The sequence below is a fragment of the Phoxinus phoxinus genome (assembly GCF_949152265.1).
Source record: "Phoxinus phoxinus genome assembly, chromosome: 3".
Taxonomy (NCBI): Eukaryota; Metazoa; Chordata; class Actinopteri; order Cypriniformes; family Leuciscidae; genus Phoxinus; species Phoxinus phoxinus.
In genome coordinates this window covers 11,296,307-11,319,308 of record NC_136878.1, presented here as the reverse complement: position 1 = coordinate 11,319,308, position 23,002 = coordinate 11,296,307, and the positions used below count along the sequence as shown (strand labels likewise).

The following is a 23,002-nucleotide window of genomic DNA, read 5'->3' as shown; positions in this document are numbered from 1 at the left end:
AATGAATCGTTAGTTACATAAACCCTGTCATTTTTTCCCTGTCGTCGTTATCTATACGTTTCTCCACCAAAGCGGAGAAAAAGGAACAAATAGCACGTGTACGGGGGCGTGGCTTGATAAGACGTTGCCTGACACGCAACCAATGAGAATCTATTTCGTCGAAATATATTACTTTTATTCAAATTTATTCAAATATAGTATTAGTACGCAATTGTTATTGGTTCGTGGACGAGAAAGCGACCAATCGCTTAAATGACAGCCCTTCAGCTGTTCGAACGTCCCTCCTCCTAGTTATTTTTTAGCAAATCCCGGAAGTATTGTTTTTAAAGGGACAGAATAATTTCATGGGCGAGGGCTTTGGACCAAGAGCCAAGCAGAAAATAGCAAAGGCCCGTTGGCATAGGACGTGGAAAGGAGAAGAACGACAATCAAAATAGCTTTGTCGACATTTTGAAACCAGGATCTTGTAACGTTACCCTCATCGGTCAGATCGTTACACTGTGGGATTTCAACGCAGACAGTTTGACGTCGATTACACTGAAGATCTTGAGATCCTGCCTGCTGTCTAAAATAGCATCAAACTCTTTCTCCAGATATGATGGGAATGTTAGTTTGCTGACTGCTGCAGTCCTTGTCATTGTCATCGTTATATGTTTGCTGTGGGTGAGTTCTCTTTGTGCTACCATCCTCCTTTAGATCACTCTCATTTCACCATTTATATATAGATCAGTCTCATTTCACCATATGCGAAGGATCTGAGATTGTAATGACGAAGGATGAATTTTTAATGTGTAAGTTACCTCAGCAATTTCACTAGTCAATCATGTATACCTTATTAAGCTAAACTCTTTATTTAAATCTAAGATGAAATGATCCCCAATCTGAAATAAAGATCCCCTAGGTCTTTTTCATCTATTGTATTTGAAATGATGATCTCACGTGTGTTTGAAAATGCCTGATTAATCACAGTCTGCACACACAATGCACACAGGGGCTGCTGTATGTTCATGCGCAGGGGGGCGTTTCTGCTTTGTCTGATTCATGCCATTTCATCCACTGAAGGCAACTTTCATCAGTGCAAAAGGCACAGGCATTTCTCATCTCAGTGCCTCTACTTCTTTATCCTTTAGTTTTGGTTTTCTTTTGTCCTTTTTTTCTATGCATTACATTCTTTGTGCTTGAAGTGTGCATGATTCTGTTTCTGTCATGTTACACCCCTAGCCATGGGCCCATATGAATCATGCCTTAGTGGCACAGTTTATTTGAAAAGGTTTGCCTGTTTGCTTCAGAATCGGCTGCTGTTGACACAACACTGCGAAGATATTATGTTGCCCTTGTAGCCTAATTATCAGATTAAATCGAGAAAGACAGGATTCAGCGTCAGACTTTTGGCAGTGGGTGGGTGTGCGCACACAGGTTGCAGAATATGTAAGAGGCAAGCATCCATCCTGCTCATTACTGATGCCAGACAGGACGTCAATAGATAGGCACAATGGAAAGCTGCAGAGTGATTTCTATTGTCCAAAAAAAAAAAAAAAAAAAAAAAAGATGAACAGAGGATCAGCAGTGACCCTGAGTGGGCTCTTTCGCTCTGTAAAGGGCTCACATGTCCCAAAAGAGCTGCAGGTAGAATGTGGCCTTTATCACCAGCTTGAAGTCTGAATATTAAGAGCTTCAGAACAGCTCCTTAATGCCCTTGCTGTGTGACCTCTTTCTGTGTGCCCGTCAGCAGAAGTATGTATTACATCATTGGGTTAGTGAGGGAAATGCATGGTAGGAATAGCTGCAGCAAATCGGAAGATAAGCTTGTCAAGCTGGTGTAGGACGCAGATGCATGAGATGGTTATTCAGTGTGAGCTGTCTTAGCTTGCGTCTTTAAGGCCTGAAGCGACACCTTTTGCAACCGATACGTGTAAATGTTGAATGACGGGTTTCAATTCAACATCTCCCCTAAATGCTCTTTCTCTCATCTTGAAGTGAATGAGGGTGGTGACGGTCCATTAGCACTGGTCCTTTTTTTACAGACTATCCTTGCTACTGGGTCTGGGCCTTTTGAATTGGATCCTTGTTCCAGTTTGAGGTGTTCTTAATATAATTGCTAATTACAAATAAATGTTTGTTTTTTTGCACAAACTCTAAGGGTACATTTACACGAGAACAATGAACTAAAAACAGAAAAGTTTTTCCTTTGTGTTTTTCGCGTACAGACAACAGACAACTCTGAATGCACATTTGATCTGCTTTCATCTTTAGAGAAACATTTTGTACCTTGACTTCTTTAAATAGCCGTAGAGATGCCAAGGATGGTTAATCATGATGATAGCCAAACCCACTCTACTGGTCACTTAGATAAGGATTTCAATAATAGAAATTTTTCCCAGATCAGTATCACTGGTTTAAGTGTGTGCATGTGCAGGCAAGTATGTGAGCATGTGCACAGGTCTAATACAAGCAAGCCAGCTTGAAAACAAGGCTTTTAATCATTCATTTAAATATAACTATAACTAGTTTGAATGTTGCCATAGGCTGTAGCTACGGTATATATATATATATATATATATATCCCCCAAACTAGATTTAGCCAAACTCCAATATTAACTCCTACTGTTACATAGATCTGTCCTGTATTTTATATAATGTCCTGTATGTATGTATGTATGTATGATAATAATGTATATTATACATTCATAAAGGATGTTATATAATATATTGGACATCCATCTGAGTCATTGCTAAGATATATCATGTTGTGTGCAATACAGCAGAACTTCAGCATTTTTTAAAACAGTAGGAGTTAATATTGTAGTTTAGCTAAATCTAGTTTGGGGTCTATTCATGTAATATACATATATAATATTTAAATAAGTTGCTTATATAGAGAATTTACATAGATTTAACTAAACTAGAATATTAACTCTGACCAGTTTTTAACAAATGGTGAAGGTGCTGTATTGCCACAGAACAAGGCTATTTTTAGCAATGCCTAAGATGTATGTCCTGTACTTTTGTATAGGCCTAGTACTTTGCTTGTGCTAGGCTAATTGCAGGTTAGCGTGTGTTTGCGTGCGTGCTGCTCTTTGTACTAGAATAACACATTACCATATCTTTTCATCATCTTTCTGCCTCCATATCCCAGCTCCCTTTTTCTCTGCATTTATCTTTCATTTCACCTTTGCCCTCAAATCCACCTTCCACCATCTATTCCCTTTATCTAATTACGGCCTTACTCTGTTTCAGAGAAGTAAATTTGTCACCCACAACCCCCACCTTGGAAAGCATATTACCAAGGGCATGTTAGTTACCGTCCTCGTTCATCAGTGTCAGCTGCTAATCTCTACAGTGGGACTAGCCTTGATATCTAGCATCGGCTCTGTTTTTGTTATTGTTGTGACATATTCAGACTTCCACAGCTGATTCCTCATTGTGTTTCAGTGCCGTTTGTTAGGTAGCATAATTTGATTGATCTATGTATAGCATGCATACTCTGGCATTTGGTTTGTTATAAAGATGTGTATCTGTAATGCACAGCATTCAAAGATTGTGCGAGTGCAAGATTGCTGTACCGTTCCTCTAAATAGCTGTGAAGACACATTTTTCTTCTGGAACATTCTGCTCTCTTCTAAAGTACAGTCGTGAGTATTTTTCTTCCTCATTGCAACATCAAAAGTGAATAAAGTATAAAAGTAAGCGTATTGAAGGTGTGACTAGCAGAAATCGCATCCTGTGTATTTACATTATCTGTGCAGAGAGCACAGGATCGCACCTTTTGTGTTCTCACTTGGCTCATTGAACTGGAAAACAGGAAGTTGAACAGCTGACTATTATAGCGTCAGTCTTGTGGGACTTCGGTTTAAAGTGCTGTTGTTTGCCTCGCAATGTAGACTTTTTGTTTAAAACTTTACAACCACTGTGTTAATTAAGTACTTGATATGCCTACTGTAACAACACACACTGTTGCCATTCAAACTGTTTGAGAAAATTATATGAATTTCCCGTGGGAGAAATAATTATAAAATACAGCAATTAAAAAAAAAAAGATAAACCATAATATAAAAAACATATTTGATCAATACAATGATGCTTTCCTTGCTATTGTTCATATGTAATTTGCATACACTACTGTTTAAAATTTAATTTTTTTAAGTTTTTGAAATAAGTTTCTTATGCTTTTATTTGATCGTTTATATATTTAATATGCTGATTTGGTGCTCAAGAAGTTGAAAACAGATGTGCTGCTTAATATTTTTGTGGAAATACTGATACTTTGTTTTCAGGGTTCTTTATGAATAGAAAGTTCAAAGAACATAATTTATTTTAAATAGAACATAATGTCTTTATTGTCTTTTGTCTTGATCCATTTATAAAAGACAAAGCACCAGTTTTTCCATTGAAAAAAGGTATAAAATAAAAAATCTAATTTGACAGCTTGATCTTTTTTTTACTGAAAAGGGACATAGACACACTCTCAAACATGGAGGAAGGGAAGGGTTAGAATATAGCTGTGAGCTTTAACAGTCCCTTATTGACCAGTTGATCCCAGCTTCAGCTCAGATCCAGAATAGCTGCAGGGAAACTATTTGAAAGATAATACAACTTGTTTTGGAGATGTGACAGAGAGCAGTGTTGCCTACTTCAGTGTTTTGTCAGCATCATACACCAAATCTATGTTGAAGCACCGAGTGTGTATGTATAGGCATCTTTGTGTGCACTTTTGTATTTGTGTGTACTGTTTTGCTTCACTCTGTATGTCTGAATTCTCAGAGGCCAGCTGAGGGCTGGCTCATGTCTCAAGCCACGCCCCCAAGCATTCCTTATATGGGCACGAGCTCTTAAAGGAGAAGCGTGTGCGTCTCTGCAAGGCATGTTTTCAATTTAAGCTCACTAAACACCATGCATTGCAAAACATTAGAACTCTGCAGTGACTGATGTAACACCTTTTCCCCTTTTACAACCACATATGCAAAGTAACCCTCAAACACTCAGAGCATAAGCTCTCCGCACCACCACCTCCCCCTCTACCTCACTCACTGCATCTAAAGAGATGAAATTAATCTGTGTCTGCATGTGCTAATGCTTTCGTTTAAGTGCATGCGGAATTACCTCTCCTTATTTGGAAGATGCGCATGCATTTGAAAGAGGTCTGTGGCATGTTGCCTGCGGACACATTTACACAAACATACACACAGTCACACACACACACACCCATCCCTTCACACACCCATCAGAATCTCTGTTTCTGTGCAAGGGCAGATAACACACTTTCATGCAGAGACGTATCCGCTCAGCTGTGCACTTCCCCTTTGAGCTCTTTTCCCTTTTTCTTTGTTTTTAAATGTACAGTTACAGTATTTGAGTAAATAATGCTTATGCATTTGTATGAATGCTGAACTGTGCTTATATTTGTGTACATTACAAAGTCTTTTATGCTCATAAAGGCTGCATTTATTTGAGGAAAATTCACAAAGTAATTGTGAAATGTTATATATCAAAATGTTTTATATTTTAAAATGTAATTTATTCCTGTGATGGCATCGCTGAACGCTCAGAAATCATTCTAACATGATGATTTGGTGCTCAAGAAACTTACCTTATTATTATCAATATTGAAAACAGTTTATGCTGTTTTTTTCAGGATTCTTTGATAACAGAAAGTTCAAAAGGAACGCATTTATTTGAAATAGAAATCTTTTGTAACCTTATAGATGTCTTTGTAACTTTTATTTTCAATTTAATGTGTCCCTGCTGAATAAAAGTAAAATCTTTCAGACCCCAAACTTTTAAAGTTATCACTAAAATGAACGTGGATCTCTTCATTGGCATTTTTGCCTCCAAGTAACACTCTGGGTTGCTCTGGAATGCCTCCATTAGTCAAGAACACACACACACACACACACACACACACAAGCTGGCACTTATGCACACAATAACTCACTGAAGCTCTATGAGGGAATACATTGCCTCTGCAAAACAAGCTGAACAGGTGGGCGGGACTTTTGAGGTTTCCCTTTTACCTTTACACCTATCAGGACAGTCGCTATGGCATCTGATCCCCCTCCCTATGGCCAATCAGACGACAGCACAGCCGGCCCCACTCTTACATGAGTTGTGTGCTGACTGAGCAAGCGAGCACGCCTTCAGTTACCAGCTGAGAGGAAGTAGGCTGAAAGGCAAAGCAGAGGATTGAGAGAGAAACAAGTGGTGAGAAATTTAACAAGAAAGAGAGAGCACAAGAAGGGAGGGAGGACTAAAGGCGGTATACCAAAGCTGCTTTCATTGTTTTGAAGTTATTTGAGGGGGGGAAAGATGTGTCTGAGATGGTGGTGGTGGGGGGATTTAGAAGTGAAAAGTGGGGTGGGGGGTATTACAGAGTTTATATGCATGTGCCAAAGGGAGCCTGAGAGAGGTTTTGTGTGTGAGTTATTGAAAGAGGGAGAGAGAGGGGGAGTTTGGGAGGGTGGAAAGAGAGATTCACAGTTGGGCATACCAGAATAGCAGTGCAGAGAGAGCATAAACAGCGAGATGTGCCTTTACAGACTGCTTGAACAAGAAACCTTGATTGGACCTAAGTCTTGTATGTTTCTCTCTCCTCTCAGGGGAGGAACAGAAATAAAGGCCTGCACTCCCTCATTCCATGCAAGTAACCTTTCGACTCCTCACAGTCTTGAAGCAAGAACAACCACAACTTTAGAGGACCGACAGAGAGGACGGAGAAACAGACGAGTAGGAAAGAGCTGGAGTTCTTAGAGAGGTGAGTCAAGAGGTTAACATTCAATCTGTACTGGGTGGTTTAAACTGTGACAGCAGATTGACATGGCATGCTTTATCTAAAACTATTGTAAACATCTTGTTTAAGTATTGTTCATGTAGTTTGTATTAATTGAGAGGCTACATTTTGAATATGTGTAGACCTACTTTTAAAAGTTCATTTGTCACACCACATGCTATTTAAATGAACTGCAAACTAGCTACAAGCTGTACAAATAGTGAAAACACAGTTAAGGCTCCCCAATTATATTTAGAACCTCATTTTTTATTGAGATTGTTTATGAGTCATTGGCATTTTTTTTAGCAGTGACATCAGTGTCCTGCTGTGACATGTCATACTTTATCTAAAACTATTATAAACAAAATGTTTTCAATGTGTATTATTTTTAGCTTATAAATTCAGTTGGTATGCCCTTGTATTAAATGAGAGGCTACATTTAGAATATATTTGTACTTTTAAGAAATTATTTTTCATGCACCAAAAAACTGTTCAAATGAGCTAAATCTTTAAAATGGTGGAAAAACTGTTGAAGCACATAAATTGTACGCTTCCCTTCATATAGATTTTAACCTAAAGTTTTGCTTACGTTTGTTTACGAGTCATTGCCATTTTTTGCAGTGGTATCCGTGTCCTGCAGTGTGATCTGTTATACTTCATCAAATTATTTTAAACCGCATTTGTATTATTTTTAACTAATAAATTCATGTATTATGGCCTTATATTAATTGATAGACTAAATTAAATACTGGTGCAAATGGTGGATAACTTTAAAGAAATGGTGACTAGTTTAAGAACCTACATATAAATTATGCTTTTAAAGTTAATGTGGATTTAAAAAAATTATTTTGCTGTATATGTCATTGGTCAACCACCCATTTATGAACATGGGTGGTTGATAGTGGAAAAAGGAAGTAGAGAACTTTGAAAGCTGTCTCATGCTTTTTCTTTTTGTCTCGTCATATCTGTCAATGCACAGAATGAATCAATGACATCATGCCCCGTGCTGTGTCTAGAGATAATATTTCAGCTATTGGTTTTGCAAACGTGCAGGCTTTTAGTTGTGGAGAGATAAGCTTAGTCGGAGGTGTGCTTGTGAGTCTTTGTTCCTGTTGTAGTTTATAATGACATTTAGTGGCTTCCTTCGTTATACAGGCCAGGTGTTTTGCAAAAACCTCAAGGCTGCACATATCATCACTGTACCTTAAGGGTAGAGGTCTACACTCATACCCATGAGATGTTCTTTCTCGGTGACTCACTCTCTCACATGCATGGTGAGAATGAATTCATTGTTTTTACTGTTTGAGGAACAACACCTGTTGGGTATATACATGCCTTTGTGTGCATATGCATGCCTTTGTGGGAAGAAACTCTTTCAGCTGTATTTTAGCTTGACTGAATCAAGAATTGTTTGAGAATACATCCATGCTTCCATAAAAGCCAAAAATATAATACTTTCTTGGTAGGTAGAAGCTAGATGAGTTTGACATCCATAAATATGGAGCAAAACTATATCAGGCTCATAGCTATGATAAACAAGCTCCATGGTGGGTCTATAGGGAGAATGGCTTGTTTAATAAAGCTTGTATTCCCAGATTGTTGTTTGGACTCAGAGGTCAACCATGGAAACAATGTTTGAAATGAAGCTCTAATGTAATTTTTGATTGTTTAGTCATATAGTTTCCCTTGGTTTCTATGCGTCATTCCATCTCTTATCTGTGTTGTTGGCTTGTTCCTGAAACTGAGAAACTAGAATGTGAAGTTCAGGAAATATTTTTGCTTCATTCTATAGCCATCAGCTACCACTTCATAATCATCACAAACAGATGCGCAGCTACGCATTCAAGAATTCCAATAACTAAAGAAGAACACAGATGTCTTCCATTGCATTGTGATTATATAACATAATTTTGTTCTTAATATCCCTTAATATCTTAATCATCTTATGGGGGTTTTCTATTGCTCAGTTTCTCACTAAGGGCATACAGACACTATTTTCTGTGAAGCTGTTTTGAAACTAGCTGTATTATGAAAGGCATTATACAAATTAAATTGACTTGACTAATTCTTGGCCGACTTCTTTTTCCTAAATGATACATAATAACCAGAAAAACACCATAAAGCTGACACTGACAGCTACCCAAGCTGAAGCTAGTCTTGGTTGTTTGGTTTCCCGATCTATTTTCTTCCGCTCTGTATTGAATTCTCTGGGGGTTGGGATGAACATTCTTGCTTTTTTTTCTTTAACAGGCAGTTTGGATAAACTTAGTTCTCAGTGTGTCCTTGAATTGTTATTATAACCTGGAATACAATTCATTCCAATGGAATTACTAGATTTGTAGATGCAACCATATCAAGAGACGTTCAGGAACAGGACTAAGCTGATAGTGAAATCATGCAGTCTTTGATAGCAGTACATATTATTATGACTGGTAAAATTAGTATGTGTAAAAAAATAGACTATTGAATAGACGTACCGTATATGAAAGTGTGTAGTCATTTCACTGGCATCGTTTGCTTTGAATAAACACACTTTACATCTCTCATCCTACCCTCTGAGCAACATGTTGGTGTGTGTAACACCAGTGTGTTAGCTGGTGTGTGTCTTGTCAGCTGTATTTGACCTGGGGTTTAGGCTTCTATTCATGCTGAGACGAAAGATTCACAGCAAGGCTCTGAGGGTCTTACATCATGTGTAACAGACCACCATATGCTTGGCCAACTATGAAAACAAAACAAAACTTTAGTATAACCCAAATTTCTCAAAACTCTAGACATTACCTTTAAAAATGCTTTTTAATGTATTCAAAAGAAGTCCTCAGTGTCACATGATAGTTCAGAAATCATTCTAACATGCTGATTTGTTGTTTATGTTGAACACAATTAGGCTGCTTAATAATATTTTTGTGGAAACTGGAAAAGTATTAATTTCTTACTGTCAAATCCTACTGAACCCAAACTTTTAAGAAGGTAGTGTACTTTGTCTGTTGTGTTTTCAGTTATTTACATTGGCTTTGTATCTGTCTGGTTTTGAATCAGGTCCTGGAATGCTGTTGGGTTACAGATGTCCTCTATGCATGTCTGGACCTTTTGAATGTTATTTCAGATCTTATGTCACTGTGAGGTCTGCCCCGTTAGCCGTTTGTCAAAGCGATGCCTAAAATACCCTCAACCCCATGCCTTTGGTGGAGTTATGCTGTGTGACCTCACAAAAACTCTCTCTCCTTCTGTATTCATTTCTGTCTCTATCTCTTTGCATCTCTCCATGGTCTAATTAAATTGGCCACATAGGCCCATATTTTGAGGCCTATATTTTGCTAGTGAATTCAAAGGCGCTCAGGAACATACTGCCACCACTATAAGAAAAAAAATCCATAGAAAACCCTAAACCGTTAACCCTAAAACCCAACACAATGCAATGTGTAATTCAAAATATGGGTGAAAAATTGATATGAAAAATTCCTTCATATTAACACAGTACATTGTGTCCTATTTTTAAAGACTTTTTTAGAGTGTGAGCTCCTCCCTTGAGAGGCCACTGAATACTTCATTCAAGCAGTGTAATGCAAATGCTTCTCTTGGAAAGGCCAAATCCTCAACATTCTGTCTTTTTTATATTTTGTGCTTTTATAGCCAGCAGACTGACATACTTGCTTCATTAGATGGTGCTCAGTGCATCGCAAGATATGTCACACTACTGTTCAAAATAAGAATTTTTGGTTTTTTTTTAAGAAATTAAAACTTTTATTCAGCAAGGATTGATTAAATAGATGTGACAGAAAAACTTTTATAGTGCTAAAAATATTTCTGTTTCAAATTAACGCTGTTCTTTTGAATGTTCTATTGATCAAAAGAATCCTGAAAAAAGTGTATCACCATGTCTACATGCATATTAATCAATAAACTATTTTCTACATTGGATTGGTGTAACATAGTAAGCAATAACAAAAAAAAAGAGAAAAAAAATAAGAAGATTTGAGCAGAAAATAACATGCATTAAAATATATACTGCTATTTAAAATTGTAAGAATATTTCACTTTATTACTGTGTTTTTACAGTTTTTTTCGTCAAATAAATGAAGCCTTGGTGAGCATACAAGGCCTATTTCAAAAGCATTTAAAAATCTTACCCTAGGCCTAGTTTAAAAAATCTTCTCCCCAAACCTTTGATTGTATGGTGTATATGAAATATGTGAATCAGTGGCCGAGGCTACATCAGAGTCAGGCTGGCACTGGCCCACTCAGATTGATGGCTGGTCCACCCAATCAAATGAGACCCAAAATATTTTTTTGTGGGAAAGGAGAAAACAAATCACACACATAGGAAATGATCTACATTACAGAAATGATCACTCAAATACATAATTTTAGGATCTTTGTTGCATATCAAGTTTCAGAAAAAAAAACAAAAAACATTTATTTTAGTGTCTTGATATACATAGCCTAACTGTGACAGCCAATCAATAGGCTAGTAGTACTGTTTTAGCCAATCACAAATGATTGGGGGAAGGGAAGACGAGTTTACGTTTGCTAGTGAAATAAACTAGGCTAATATTCAACACTCACAAGGCGAGCATGTCAAAACGGATATCTTTGATTAAATATTACAAAAAAACAAGAATAGAGTCTGAAACCACACTCGATGTCGACAGTACAAACACGTCAACTGATGACAAGCAGCCCACGTCATATATCCCATCCACCAGGACCTCCCCTCAACCTAGAGCCCATTCTTCAGGAAAGCAAAAAAAAACCCGGCAAGTCCAGAGATAATTTGCGGCCAAGTGGTACACAATCGAGGTTCACCCTATTTCACCAAGGTCCACTCACTTAAAAATGTCTGGCCTCGCTGCGGATGTAAAGTGCATAATTAGGCATCTCTTCACTCCCAGAGCTCTCTTGTGGTATTCAATATTTTTATTGCCTTTAACTGACAAGCAGATTATGATTTATGCAGTGGATTTGTCATTCTCTTCCCCCTTTGGATGTGATGTATGCATCCTTAAGACGGCTAATTTGAAAACAGCTTAACCAAATGATCACAAGACAGTGGGGTAAATAATGGCCCACATTCGACCTATAAAGGAATAGTTCATCCAAAAATAAAAAAATCTAAAACATTCTTCAAAATAGTTTTTTTTTGTGTGTTCGACAAATGGAGGTCATACAGATTCAGAACAACATGAGTGTGTTTTTTAGGTGAACAACCCTTTTAATGCACAGCGCTTCTTGAAGATATTGAAAAAGGAAGGACAAAAAGATTCCTTCAGCTAGTGTGCATTCAGACTGCATGCATTTAAGCTTCAGTTGATAATGCTCACTTATATCGTGTGTGTTTCCACAAGCCATTACTTAGGGCTAGTGCTTGTATGTTCCTGTTTTTGTCTTTTTAATGAGCTGGACTGCTCGTTCTCTGATGCAAGACAACACAAAGGTTCTGTTGTGCGTCTCCGTGTTTTGTCTGCCAGTATTGATCCCAAACAGGCCTGAGCTCTAGAGACAGTGAGCCAGTCAGAGCAATGTAGTACAGTCTGTTCAAGCATGTGTCCTAATCAGATGGCATAAAATGAGTTTAGTGAGTCATATGATTGCTCTTTGTGCCTGTTCCCTGTTAGTGTGATTTGTTTGATTGATTTATTGACCAGTAAAACAATGTCTTTTGTAATTAAAAGCTAGATGACTGCTCAATTTGAGCTTTGGCTTCTAACCTCATCAGCGCATGTGTTGACACAGCAATTTATCAGAAAACTTGACTTTAAAATCAGTTTACAATGACTGATTCGGGTTATGTGCAGGTTGAACGGTGGGATGGTCACTGAATTGTTGTCCATTTAACCATTGTTCTCTGACAGGTTGTGTCTCTGGAATGCCTGGCTCAGGATGCAGCCGCTGAGCAGTTCACTCCTTTCAGGAGCCAAGGGGAGGCGTGATTGGCCGCTGGCCTTATCTGGGTGGAGCTGTAGGAGAGATATTATATATTCATTGGCACGTTCTGCAAGGCCCCTCCCACCTCACTGACGCTCTGCCCTTGGTAAGTAAACTAAACGCATATACTATAGCCCTGTTCAGACTGCCAGTCCAAATCTGTTTTTGTGCATAGCCAATTGGAATCTGATCATACTTAGCATGTGTAAATGGCAAAAAAAAATCCATGAAATACAGTTTTTACGAATCTGTTTTAAGCTACATTCAAATGTGGTTTGAAATCCTATTCAAATCATATTTCTGGAAATCCTTTTCAGTCTGACTGCTCTGATCCAATTTCATGTATCTTTTCTGCCTATGTTAATGTGACGTTCTCACGCCACATAAAACATAAACTGCAGACGTTGTTGTTGAAAACATGCTGAAATACGTTGCAGAAACAAATCGCATCTGAACAGTCGTGTTGCACAGTGTGAACCGATTCCAATCAGATACACAAATAACCGGACGAGGAATGACAGTGTGAACACAGCCTATGATTACTGGTAGTCAAGTCACCTTCATTTATATAGCGCTTTTAACAATATAGATTGTATCAAAGCAGCTTTACAGTGATAATAGGAAATTAAAGTAACAGCGATTGTTTTGGCTTTACAGCAGCTCTAGATCAGAGTTATTGTCCAGCTAAAGTTAGATTTGATTAATTCACTTCTGTCACAACTGTCATTAGTTATTAACTTAGGGGCCACTAACACGACACCGTTCTAACAAAAAACCCTTAATGCGATCCGGCTGCTCATTTGCACAAAACGGTGCCTGGTGTCTCGAGAACGCAAACCATGAAATAAGTTTCAAGGTACAAGCCTTGAAAATGTAATAATACAGAATTTCTTTTTTAAGTAATTGTTTAGCAGGCTTGATCTGTCGTCAAAGTTTAGTAGTCTTAATGTTAGGTGTTTCTTGAGTGTGTTAAATCCTGTGCAGCACAGAAATCGAGTTTATGTCCAAAATTGTATTCATTTTATTTTATTTATGAAGTGTTTTTATGTCTCTATAAACTTGATTGTCTCTTTGACATTTTCTCTTGATAATTCTCTTTTGTCAGGCCCCTGTTAGCTGCCTGTGTGTCTGGGAATGCTGTTTTTGCATCAGAGGGGCAGTTTTGGAGATGGGCGAATTCAGGGGCTAAGGACAGGGTCAAGATTCAAGGGTCAACACAACTCAGAAGCTTCGGGGCTGGATGTAGAAGGGTCTGAAGCCAAGCTGCAGGCTCCAACAGGCACGTAGGTTAGGAAAATGGTCATGCACACATTTATTTGTATAAATGTATTTTATGAGTGTTTCCTGCACCAATTTATAGCAGTGACACTCCCCTTTGTTACTCTCCCTTTAGTTGTGAATGCGATTTTTCAGATTGTATTGAATGTGATTGAGATACATGAGATGCATGTGTGAGATACACATTGGAGGCCTGTGTGCCAAGAAATAATGGCAATGCATTGTCCTTGCGGACAACTAACAAAAACAAACATGCATATATGCCAATTCTTCATTTTAATTCATCAGAAACGCACAATAAAACCAGTTGACTCATATGAGCCAGTTATTTTTAGTGAATCAAAACCATACAGCGAAAATAGATGGTCTGATTCCTTAATGAATTAACATATTTAAAAAAAAAATTTTTGTGTAATTAGCTGCCGTCTAAATGATAATACCGGTAGCAACATTTCATGCACCTAAATAATCCATTAGTAATCTGATGGCTCAATTGGTTAAAAAAAGAAAAGAAAGTTAAATCCAAATGAAATGTCCATCGGATGGAAAGGGGTGGTGTAGACATGAAATAATTTGATCAATAGGTGAAACCTTCAATAGATGAAAAGACTCTTTTCTCAAATGGATTTAAAAATGAACTGGTGAGCTCATGAACATATGAGCTGGTTATTTTTAGTGTACTATATATATATATATATATTATGTTTCATATCAATTTGCTTATGCTTGTATACCTGTTTGTTGTACTTCAGAAGCAGCGTGCACTGTGGAAATCAGCTTGTGCTAACTCCATAACTGACCCTTGGAAACTACAGCCTTCCATCCACCTAGACGGGAAGGTTACTTTCACTTTCACAGCCTTGTTGCACTTGTTCGGACATTCTAGAACTCTCTAGAGCTTGTGTCTTTATTATTTAACACTGCACAACTTCCCTTGAAACAATCACCCAGCACAAGCAAAGTCACTATGCGTCACATCCACGTGGAACTGGCTCGTAAAGAGCCGGCCGTAGAGCTTCCAGCCCAGGATGGCGATCTGCCTCTGCCTAGCACTCGGAGCGAGAGCCCTGAACCTGGAGTACGTCGAGTAGTTCCCAGACCTTTTGGAGAAGAAGAGATCAGACTGCAGAAGGTCTACCAGCTGTCCATTCTCTCACAAAGAGGTGGTTTTGGAGAAAATCAAGAGACTCTGCGACCCATCAGAGTAGGCATGAAACGTAGCCTAGAGGGGACGTCGGTCCCTGTCGCCCACAAGCGTCTTTTCCAACAGGATGATGATGATGAGTCCGATGGAGAGGTGCTGTGTGGGTCTGGGGTGGAACCACTTTTTTACAACTCGTTTCTTGAGCACAGAGACTCAGAAATCCCTAGGTCTCCTCCCCTTTCCCCTTCGCATCCACCAATTCCTGGTCGCCGCCCAGCCCAGCACAACCACGACAGGCCTGTCCCAGATGTCTTCGCCCCACTGTCCCCAAAATCTCCTCCAATGGTGGACCCCCAAGGCCCTCACTCCACCTGGGGTCACTGCGAGGGGAGTCCTCCTACCCTTACTCCCAGGACCGAGGCCTCCACAGCAGGAAACGTCCCGGCTGGCTCCAGCGAAGAGCCACAGAATGAAGGCCATGACTCTATGGATATCAAGAATATTCTGTGTGCCACAGAGAGCAGTTGGGCACCTGTCCCATTTTCAACACCCGCTGAAGCTGTTGAATGGGGGACAACTTTCGAATCTTCTCCTCCGCCATTGGAGGCAAAGGCCTTCTCCTCTTCCTCCTCCTCCTCTAACGGACTGAGCTCTCTTGAGAAAACACCAGGGGAAGCAAATAGCCAGATACCAGGATCATCCAATTCCTGTCCAGTGAAGAAAAGACTTCTCTCCTCCAGTGATACAGGAGAGTCCTGCTCAGAGGATGAGGGTCCTTCTACATCAAAACGCAGTAGGCTGGCACTGTTGGCACCAGGGCTCGGATTAGCGTCCTGTCGCAGCACTGATGCCAAGGGGGCACCCTTCTGGAATCATCTACTACCCTCAGCAAGAGAGCACACCAAGGTGAGATGCAAATTACTGGAAATTAAACTGATAAAGATATACAAACTTAAATTTTAACCACCAGCTTAGATTACTTGCGCCTCGTAATCCAATTATGTAAAGACCCTTAGGTACAAGTGACAGCGAGCATAGAAATTAATTTGTTGAAAAGAAGAATCCTTTTTTTGCCAAATTTGACTTCTCATATACACAAAAATGATTTTGTAGCTGACTTCAAATATACACTACCATTCTGAAGCTTGGGATTTGTTTTTAAAGAAACTAATACTTTTTTCAGCAAAGATGCAGTCAATTTATCAAAAGTGACAGTAAAGACATAGTAATGTTACAAAAAAATAATATTTCAAATAAATGCTGTTATTTTGTACTTTCTATTAATCAAAGAATTCTGAAAAAATGCATCACGATTTACACAAAAAAAATACAACGGTTTACAACATTGATATTAATAAGAAATCGTTCCTGAACACCAAATCAGTATATTAGAATAAATTCTGAAAGTTCCTGTGACACTAAAGACTGAAATAATGGTTTTCCATTATAGAACCAATTTACATTTAATAATATAGGTAAATAGAAAACAGTTATTTTAAATATTAAAGATGTTTTAAAATATTTCACCTCCATTGACAAACGGAACAGTCTCTAGTCTTCCATTCGGCATCCTGCCACATAATGTATTTTTGAGCTAACCTTGAAGACTCTCAAAGTTCTGACAGCTTCAACTCCATGTGTAGCCAATTATTAAAGCACATTACTATCATTCATAAAGCAAGATGGAAAACAAAATGCATATCATCATTATCATGGCATTCAGAGCATACAATCATTAGAAATTCTCTGTGAATAAAAAAAAAAGGTACAATCATTTGTGACTTGTGTTTGCAATGCTTTTCATGAAAAGATAAAAGCGGCACATTGTGAGAAACATGAATGTGAGTCATGTGTAAAAGCCATAATTTAAGGGGGAAAAAACATACCAGATGTTTCCACATTATGAATGATTACAAATAGGAATGGAGATGGAAAGGTGCTGATTAAGGTGCTGAGAAACGTTTTCTAGGCAATGCGTAAGTGTGAAGGGTGTGAACTTGGGGCGGGAATAATCTACTACCTATTACTGACAGAGTCTTGATGAAAGGTGATTAGTCAGATGGATAAAAGACATATTGGGAGTGAGAAAGTGAGAGATTTTAGAATATGTGTGCTTAATTTTCCATTGCAGTACAATAAGCATTGGGACTCCAGAACAAAGCCCATTGACAGAGCCATTGTTCAAGAGGTGAGACCTGCCTCACCTGACCTAAACCATATACACATACAGGTTCTGGCCAAATTCAGTTCCAGAATGAGTGAATTTGGGTGAAAGGGGCTACACGGAGTACAGAGGCTCATATACTGTCACTTTCATCACGACGGTGTCAGTGCTCGAAGGCTGAGCTCAGGACTGAAGAGAGGCCAAGAAGGGAAGAATAAAAGAGAAAGTGAAGGACAGAGAAATGATCATAGAAACAGGCCAACGAAGAGACAATCACAAAGAGAAACGAACAAACAGAGGTTTAGTATAGAGAAACAAAGAGATGAATAGACTGAAATAAAGGAGCATGCTATCTGAAAATGTACAAGTTTTATACACAGTCTATAGTTAAATCTAGCTGATATTTAATAATATTTCATAACTATTATCAGAATGATAGTATGGACTACTGTGATATGTGTGATATTGCAGCTACATCTTCATCTGTAAGTAATTGCAGTCTTTTTTGATTTGTTTGTTTGTTTGAAAATCTCCCATTGACTTTAGAATGTTCAGCATTCAGTTTAATGTGATTTCTGATGTCATAGTAGGGCTTCTTTTCCCAATATGTCATCTTTACACTTTTGCTGATTGTCATGAGGAGACTTAAATCTAGTTAAACGTTTATCAGCAGCCTGTTTTTTATATGATAAAAAAAATGGACCACAACATTAGTTCGCCGTTATTTTCTGATGTAAGTCTTTTTTTTCTTAAACACATTATTGAAGTAAAACTTGGTATTAGTTGTAACATCTTTTTCCAACTTTCTCTTCAGACTGCTACAGACTGCTCGCGATCAAGTAGAAGGCTCAAAGCAGGGAGTCGACTCAAATCGTAAGTCGTCTTTTTTTATTTGGTCTCAAAACAAATATTTGATTACATTTTATTATTATAAAAATGTGTGTATGTTACTTTTTGTTATAGTCGGCAGTTGCGCAGTGGACGCAGAACAGACACCAGTCGCTCCTGTAGTTCAGTCTCCTCTTTATCCTCCATTAGCAGACCTCTTCTTGGCAACTTTGAGGTACACTAAGCTAATAAATAAATTAATATAGATTTTGAGCAGTCGGAGTTGACAAATTTCTCAGAAAAAAGCAGTGAATGATGGGCACAGACTCCAAAATTTACATTTTTTTAAAGCTTCAGACTACGATTTCACCCAGTCGGATGATATCCAACATGTTTGATATTTTGAGCTGATTTTAGAACATATTGTTTTTTTTTATCATGCGTCTCCTAGTAACAAAGTGCATGTTTCTGTTTGTGTTTGGAATGACTTGAACGTCTGGTAGTGTGTGATCCTTAGTTATATAATGTAATGTCCGATTTTTCCTCTGTATAAAAAGTCTGCAAGTATGATGCCTATGTGTTTCAAAATATGTAGAGATTTTAAAAGCTGTATAGTGTATCCCAGCTATAAAACAGTGACTAATGCATTTCTGATTGTTTTTTGTGTGTGCATTTGTCTGAAGGAGTCAATTCTGAAGGGCCGTTTTACTCCATCTGGGCGGATCGAGGGCTTCACAGCAGAGATTGGAGCTAGCGGCTCCTATTGCCCACAGCATGCAACCTTGCCTGTGCAAGTGACTTACTATGACACCTCAGAGCACAGTGCCCCTTCTCCCTTCCTGGTATATTCTTACTACCTTTGTGTGTTGAATCCATGCGGTTAGATGATTCTTTCTCAGCACTTGTAAAATGCCTATGTATTAAAATGTGTACCGGTACACACCTAACCTAGTGAATTCAGAGATTTTTTTAATTTATTTTATTTTTTAAATCTGTTGCTTTATCTGTTGATTGATTCCCATAATTTACATGTAAATTCTCACTTGCAAAATGCATATTAAATGTCATATTTATTTGCCATGTTTAGGGGGTGATCTTGCTTGAACCACTTGGAAAAAAAGGATACAGCGTACCCAAAGCAGGGACCATTCAAGTGGTGGGCTGTCTTTCTATTTCTTTCCATTTATTATTAGTATTCATATTATTATTTTTTGCTAATTATATATATATTATGTATTTTTTATTTTAAATATATTTTTTGTTGTCTTTTTGCAGACCTTATTTAACCCCAATAAGACTGTGGTTAAAATGTTTTTGGTGACGTATAATTTTGGGGACATGCCCGTTAATCACATGACCTTCTTGCGCCATCGTATCTTCCTGGTGCCTGTGGATGAGGTGGAGGGGCAGGAGGGCTCCTTGTCTAACAGGAAGAAGATTCTCTGCTACTTGATACACCTCAGGTAAATGCGGACAGGATGTACACTGTTGTTCAAAAGTTTAAGGTTGGTAAGGCTTTTGAAAAAAGTCTCTTTTGCTCACCAAGGATGCATTTATTTGAACAAAAAATACGGTAAAGACCGTAATAATTGTAAAATATTATTGCTATTTAAAATAACTGTTTTCTATTTGAGTATATTTTGAAATGTAATTTATTTCTGAGATGGCAAAGCTGAATTTTCAGCAGCCATCAGTGTCCCATGATCCTTCAGAAATCATTTTAATATGCTAATTTGATGCTCGAGAAACATTTCTTATCAACGTTGAAAACCGTTGGCTAGTTTGCAACTAACTTAAACTAAATAACTATATTAAACATATTCTATTTAAAGAGAATCATACAAGTAATTAGTAGGTTATTTACCTCTAATAAGTGGTAAATGAAGCATAATAAACCTGTTTTTCCTCTCCTCTGTGTTTGCACATCTCAGATTCCAGAGTTCCAAATCTGGGAAAATCTACTTGCACAATGATATCCGGCTGCTATTCTCCCGCAAGTCCATCGAGGTGGACACTGGGATTCCTTACGAGCTGAAATCTTTCACCGAGGTGCCAAGAAACCCCAAATACTCCCCCAGAGTGTGAGATTGTGATGCCCTGCTACAGTGGGGCAGAAGGACCGCATTAATAAAGATTGCAAGACAAAAGAGACCCCTGTACACTTGAACACAGACACACTTGCACTCATACATGCATACGCAGACAAATGTATGTACATACACACAGATATCACACCCTCCTGAGGGCAAACTCTTGAACTGAGTGTGTAACATGCATGCCTTGTGACTAAATTGAGTTTTCCTCTAGTGCCGTTAAACAGTTAAGCTTTGCCCTTCACTCTGCCTGCACCTGCCCACTGTGGACCAGTTGTAAACATGCCCACCAACCCAGTCTAAAATGTTGGGGACCATCAGTAGATAAGGACTTCCTCGATTAAAGAGGACTGATTGGATGTACAAATAGGTATGATAGTCATATGGAAGCACGTCATATGGAAAAAGAGACTTCTGAGGCCCAGATTGAAGTTTCAACAATGGACACCACCTGTAACTTGCCCATTGGAGGGGATAAGAATGTTCTAGAAAGAAAGAGACCAGCGGAACAGAGGACTGAAAGTACATCCAATTCAGTATCTGCATTGGTTGTAAAGAGGAGAATAGACCTCAGTATTTTGGACATTTTCTCATTTTGGAAGGGCAGTTTGTAGGACATTGCTGTTTCATCTTCTTCTGCACAGTCCAACATCAGAGCAGAAAACAAACTGTAGTATTTATGTTCGCAAATGTCTTAAAAAAAGCAAAGAAAAGAAAAAAAGCAATATGCTTCACAACTAGAGTGATTTAATTTTTGTGGAGGTAGTAGGTGCCCTCTCTGCTAGGATGAAGGGAAAAGATTGCCAAGTAAGAGATGGTGGAGAGAGGGAGGGAAGAAAACGAAGGGAACGGGAGGGAATTTGGGGTATTTAAAATCAGAAAATGTTGTTTATGTGTATTTTAAAATTGATTAAACTCTGACTTGCGGGTGAAACCAGTGTTTGACCGTAATTTGCCAAGGGATACTTGAGAAGCAATGCCAAGGTTTGCGCCTGTATGTTTTGTGTATGATCAATAAAATACATTCACTTACAACGTATTAAAAAGCAAGCTTGTAAGTGAAAATACCTCCAGTGTTTCATGCCAAGAAGGCTCAACCGCAGCCCCCACTGCCTCCTCAGAGATTTGTGGTGGACACAAACTAGCTTTTTGGGCTTTAGCATGCAGAAAAATCTGCTTCGCTGATCTGAACAACAGTAAAATCTTGGACTGCTTTATAATATCTATCTCAAAAATTGCCCTTTTTTATTTGATTAGCATTAGGCAATGCCGTTCACCAGTATGAAACCGGTTTAACAGCATTGTGAGTTTTAGTAGCCTTTAACATGAAATTGGTGGTGTAGTTAGCAATGGTCCTGTTATTGTGAGACACTTACAGTATTAATTTGTTGTTGAGATATTAGAAAATAGTTTATATTAGTAGAGCGATAAACGTGGATTTATTTTTGTCATTCAATGGTAAGGCAGCAACATTGCAAAAAAAAATGTTTCAATGGAAAATGATTAGCAGATTCCTAACATGACTTCTAATTTAGTTTATGTTGAACATGCATTACAAATAATAAAATATATTCCAACCTGAGCGCTAGGGCATCACAAGGCACAAAATTGGTTAAAAACTGCTTTAAGATTGGAAAGAAAACGTCTGGTTAATCAGTTAAATTCTAATATGTAGAATTCAGGGAGTTGTAATTGGCCATTCTGCCTAGATTTATAGAAATGTAAAAAGACTGGCTTGGTTATTTTTGTACAAAGTTTTAGTTTCATTGTTTTGTGCAAAATTTGAATCAAAGTTATTATGAGAGGTTTCTCTTTCTGATCTGTAAAGCTGCTCTTTGTGAATATAATGTTTTACCAAACGTAGCTCAGTTAATGCAGAGGATCTTCCTCAGCTCTCACTGTTTGGCTCTTCTCTGTGGATTTAGCTCACAACCTTGGGGAAATAATCACATTGGCATCAGGCTTCATTTCTTGAGATTTTATATGATCACATAACTTTCTCAGAAGATGCAGGTTTGCACATGTTTATTCTGGTTTTATTGTGCATCATGTAGCAAAATGTTAGCTAACTCAAGTAACACAACCCTGGAGTTAAAAGAGATGCCATGCAAGCTCCCATGTTGATTTAGGTTATTTTAAACTATTCATTTGTGGCAAGCAAAGGACAAACTAGGTATGAGTTTCTTTATTTTAATGTAAATTCATTTCAAACAGTTACAGCATTGCTTTCAAATTATTATGAATGTAGTTTTTGTTACCTTATAATTAATACCTTAAATAGTTTTGATTGTCACACTGCAGGAATTGTGCAAAATAAATAAATAAGTTGATTAGTTATGTACCCTTAAACGTAAATTTTATTTGTTGACTACCATTAAATAATGAAAAGAAGACTATACAAACTTAAAATGTGCTTCTAGCCTATGCCATACAGAAAGGTTTAATTTGGTTACTTAGCCTACTGGAACCCACCCACATTTGCTTGACTCCTAAAATAAATTATTGTAAACTGTGAATCCATGTTCTAGTGAATGTTAAATGAATTGCTGTAACAAACACAACAGATTTGCAACATGTTTTAAAACAAAATATTTGGGCTGGGAAAATTTTTGGAACAAAATTATTTCCCAAGTTAGTATTTGACCAGTAATCCTTCCTCACATGTGTTATGATTTAAAAATATCAATGTACTGTAGGCTACATACGGTTAAAGTACTTATCTAGGCCTAAATAAATGAAATATAAAATGTCAATGGATTTTAAGGCACTTTTCTGTAAGTGAAACAAAAATGTAACAGCGGGCCTTA

The 23,002-nt window shown here is 37.9% G+C and overlaps 1 protein-coding gene across 8 annotated transcripts; it reads left to right on the top strand.

The window, feature by feature from the left end:
* Positions 1 to 319: 319 nt before the first annotated feature.
* Positions 320 to 22,578, top strand: atosb (atos homolog b). Of its 8 annotated transcripts, none has more exons than XM_079606644.1 (11): positions 320 to 663; positions 6,594 to 6,748; positions 12,616 to 12,794; positions 13,794 to 13,967; positions 14,719 to 16,016; positions 18,089 to 18,147; positions 18,238 to 18,337; positions 18,786 to 18,944; positions 19,190 to 19,258; positions 19,378 to 19,565; positions 20,034 to 22,578. In XM_079606644.1, the coding sequence occupies exons 5-11, from the start codon at positions 14,934 to 14,936 to the stop codon at positions 20,185 to 20,187; spliced, it is 1,812 nt and encodes a 603-aa protein (XP_079462770.1). In that variant the 5' UTR covers positions 320 to 663; positions 6,594 to 6,748; positions 12,616 to 12,794; positions 13,794 to 13,967; positions 14,719 to 14,933; the 3' UTR covers positions 20,188 to 22,578. The 8 variants fall into 8 exon arrangements, with proteins under 8 accessions (XP_079462770.1, XP_079462768.1, XP_079462771.1 ...); XM_079606642.1 differs by having other exon boundaries at positions 13,794 to 13,975; XM_079606645.1 differs by having other exon boundaries at positions 328 to 659; positions 13,794 to 13,975.
* The last annotated feature ends 424 nt before the right edge of the window (positions 22,579 to 23,002 follow it).

Excerpts from the sequence above, each read along its gene's own strand:
- atosb (XM_079606644.1), top strand. The coding sequence starts at position 14,934 with ATGCGTCACATCCACGTGGAACTGGCTCGTAAAGAGCCGGCCGTAGAG. Across the intron at positions 18,338-18,785 it reads CTCTTCTTGGCAACTTTGAG|GAGTCAATTCTGAAGGGCCG; the intron begins GTACACTAAGCT and ends ATTTGTCTGAAG. Across the intron at positions 19,566-20,033 it reads TGCTACTTGATACACCTCAG|ATTCCAGAGTTCCAAATCTG; the intron begins GTAAATGCGGAC and ends TGCACATCTCAG.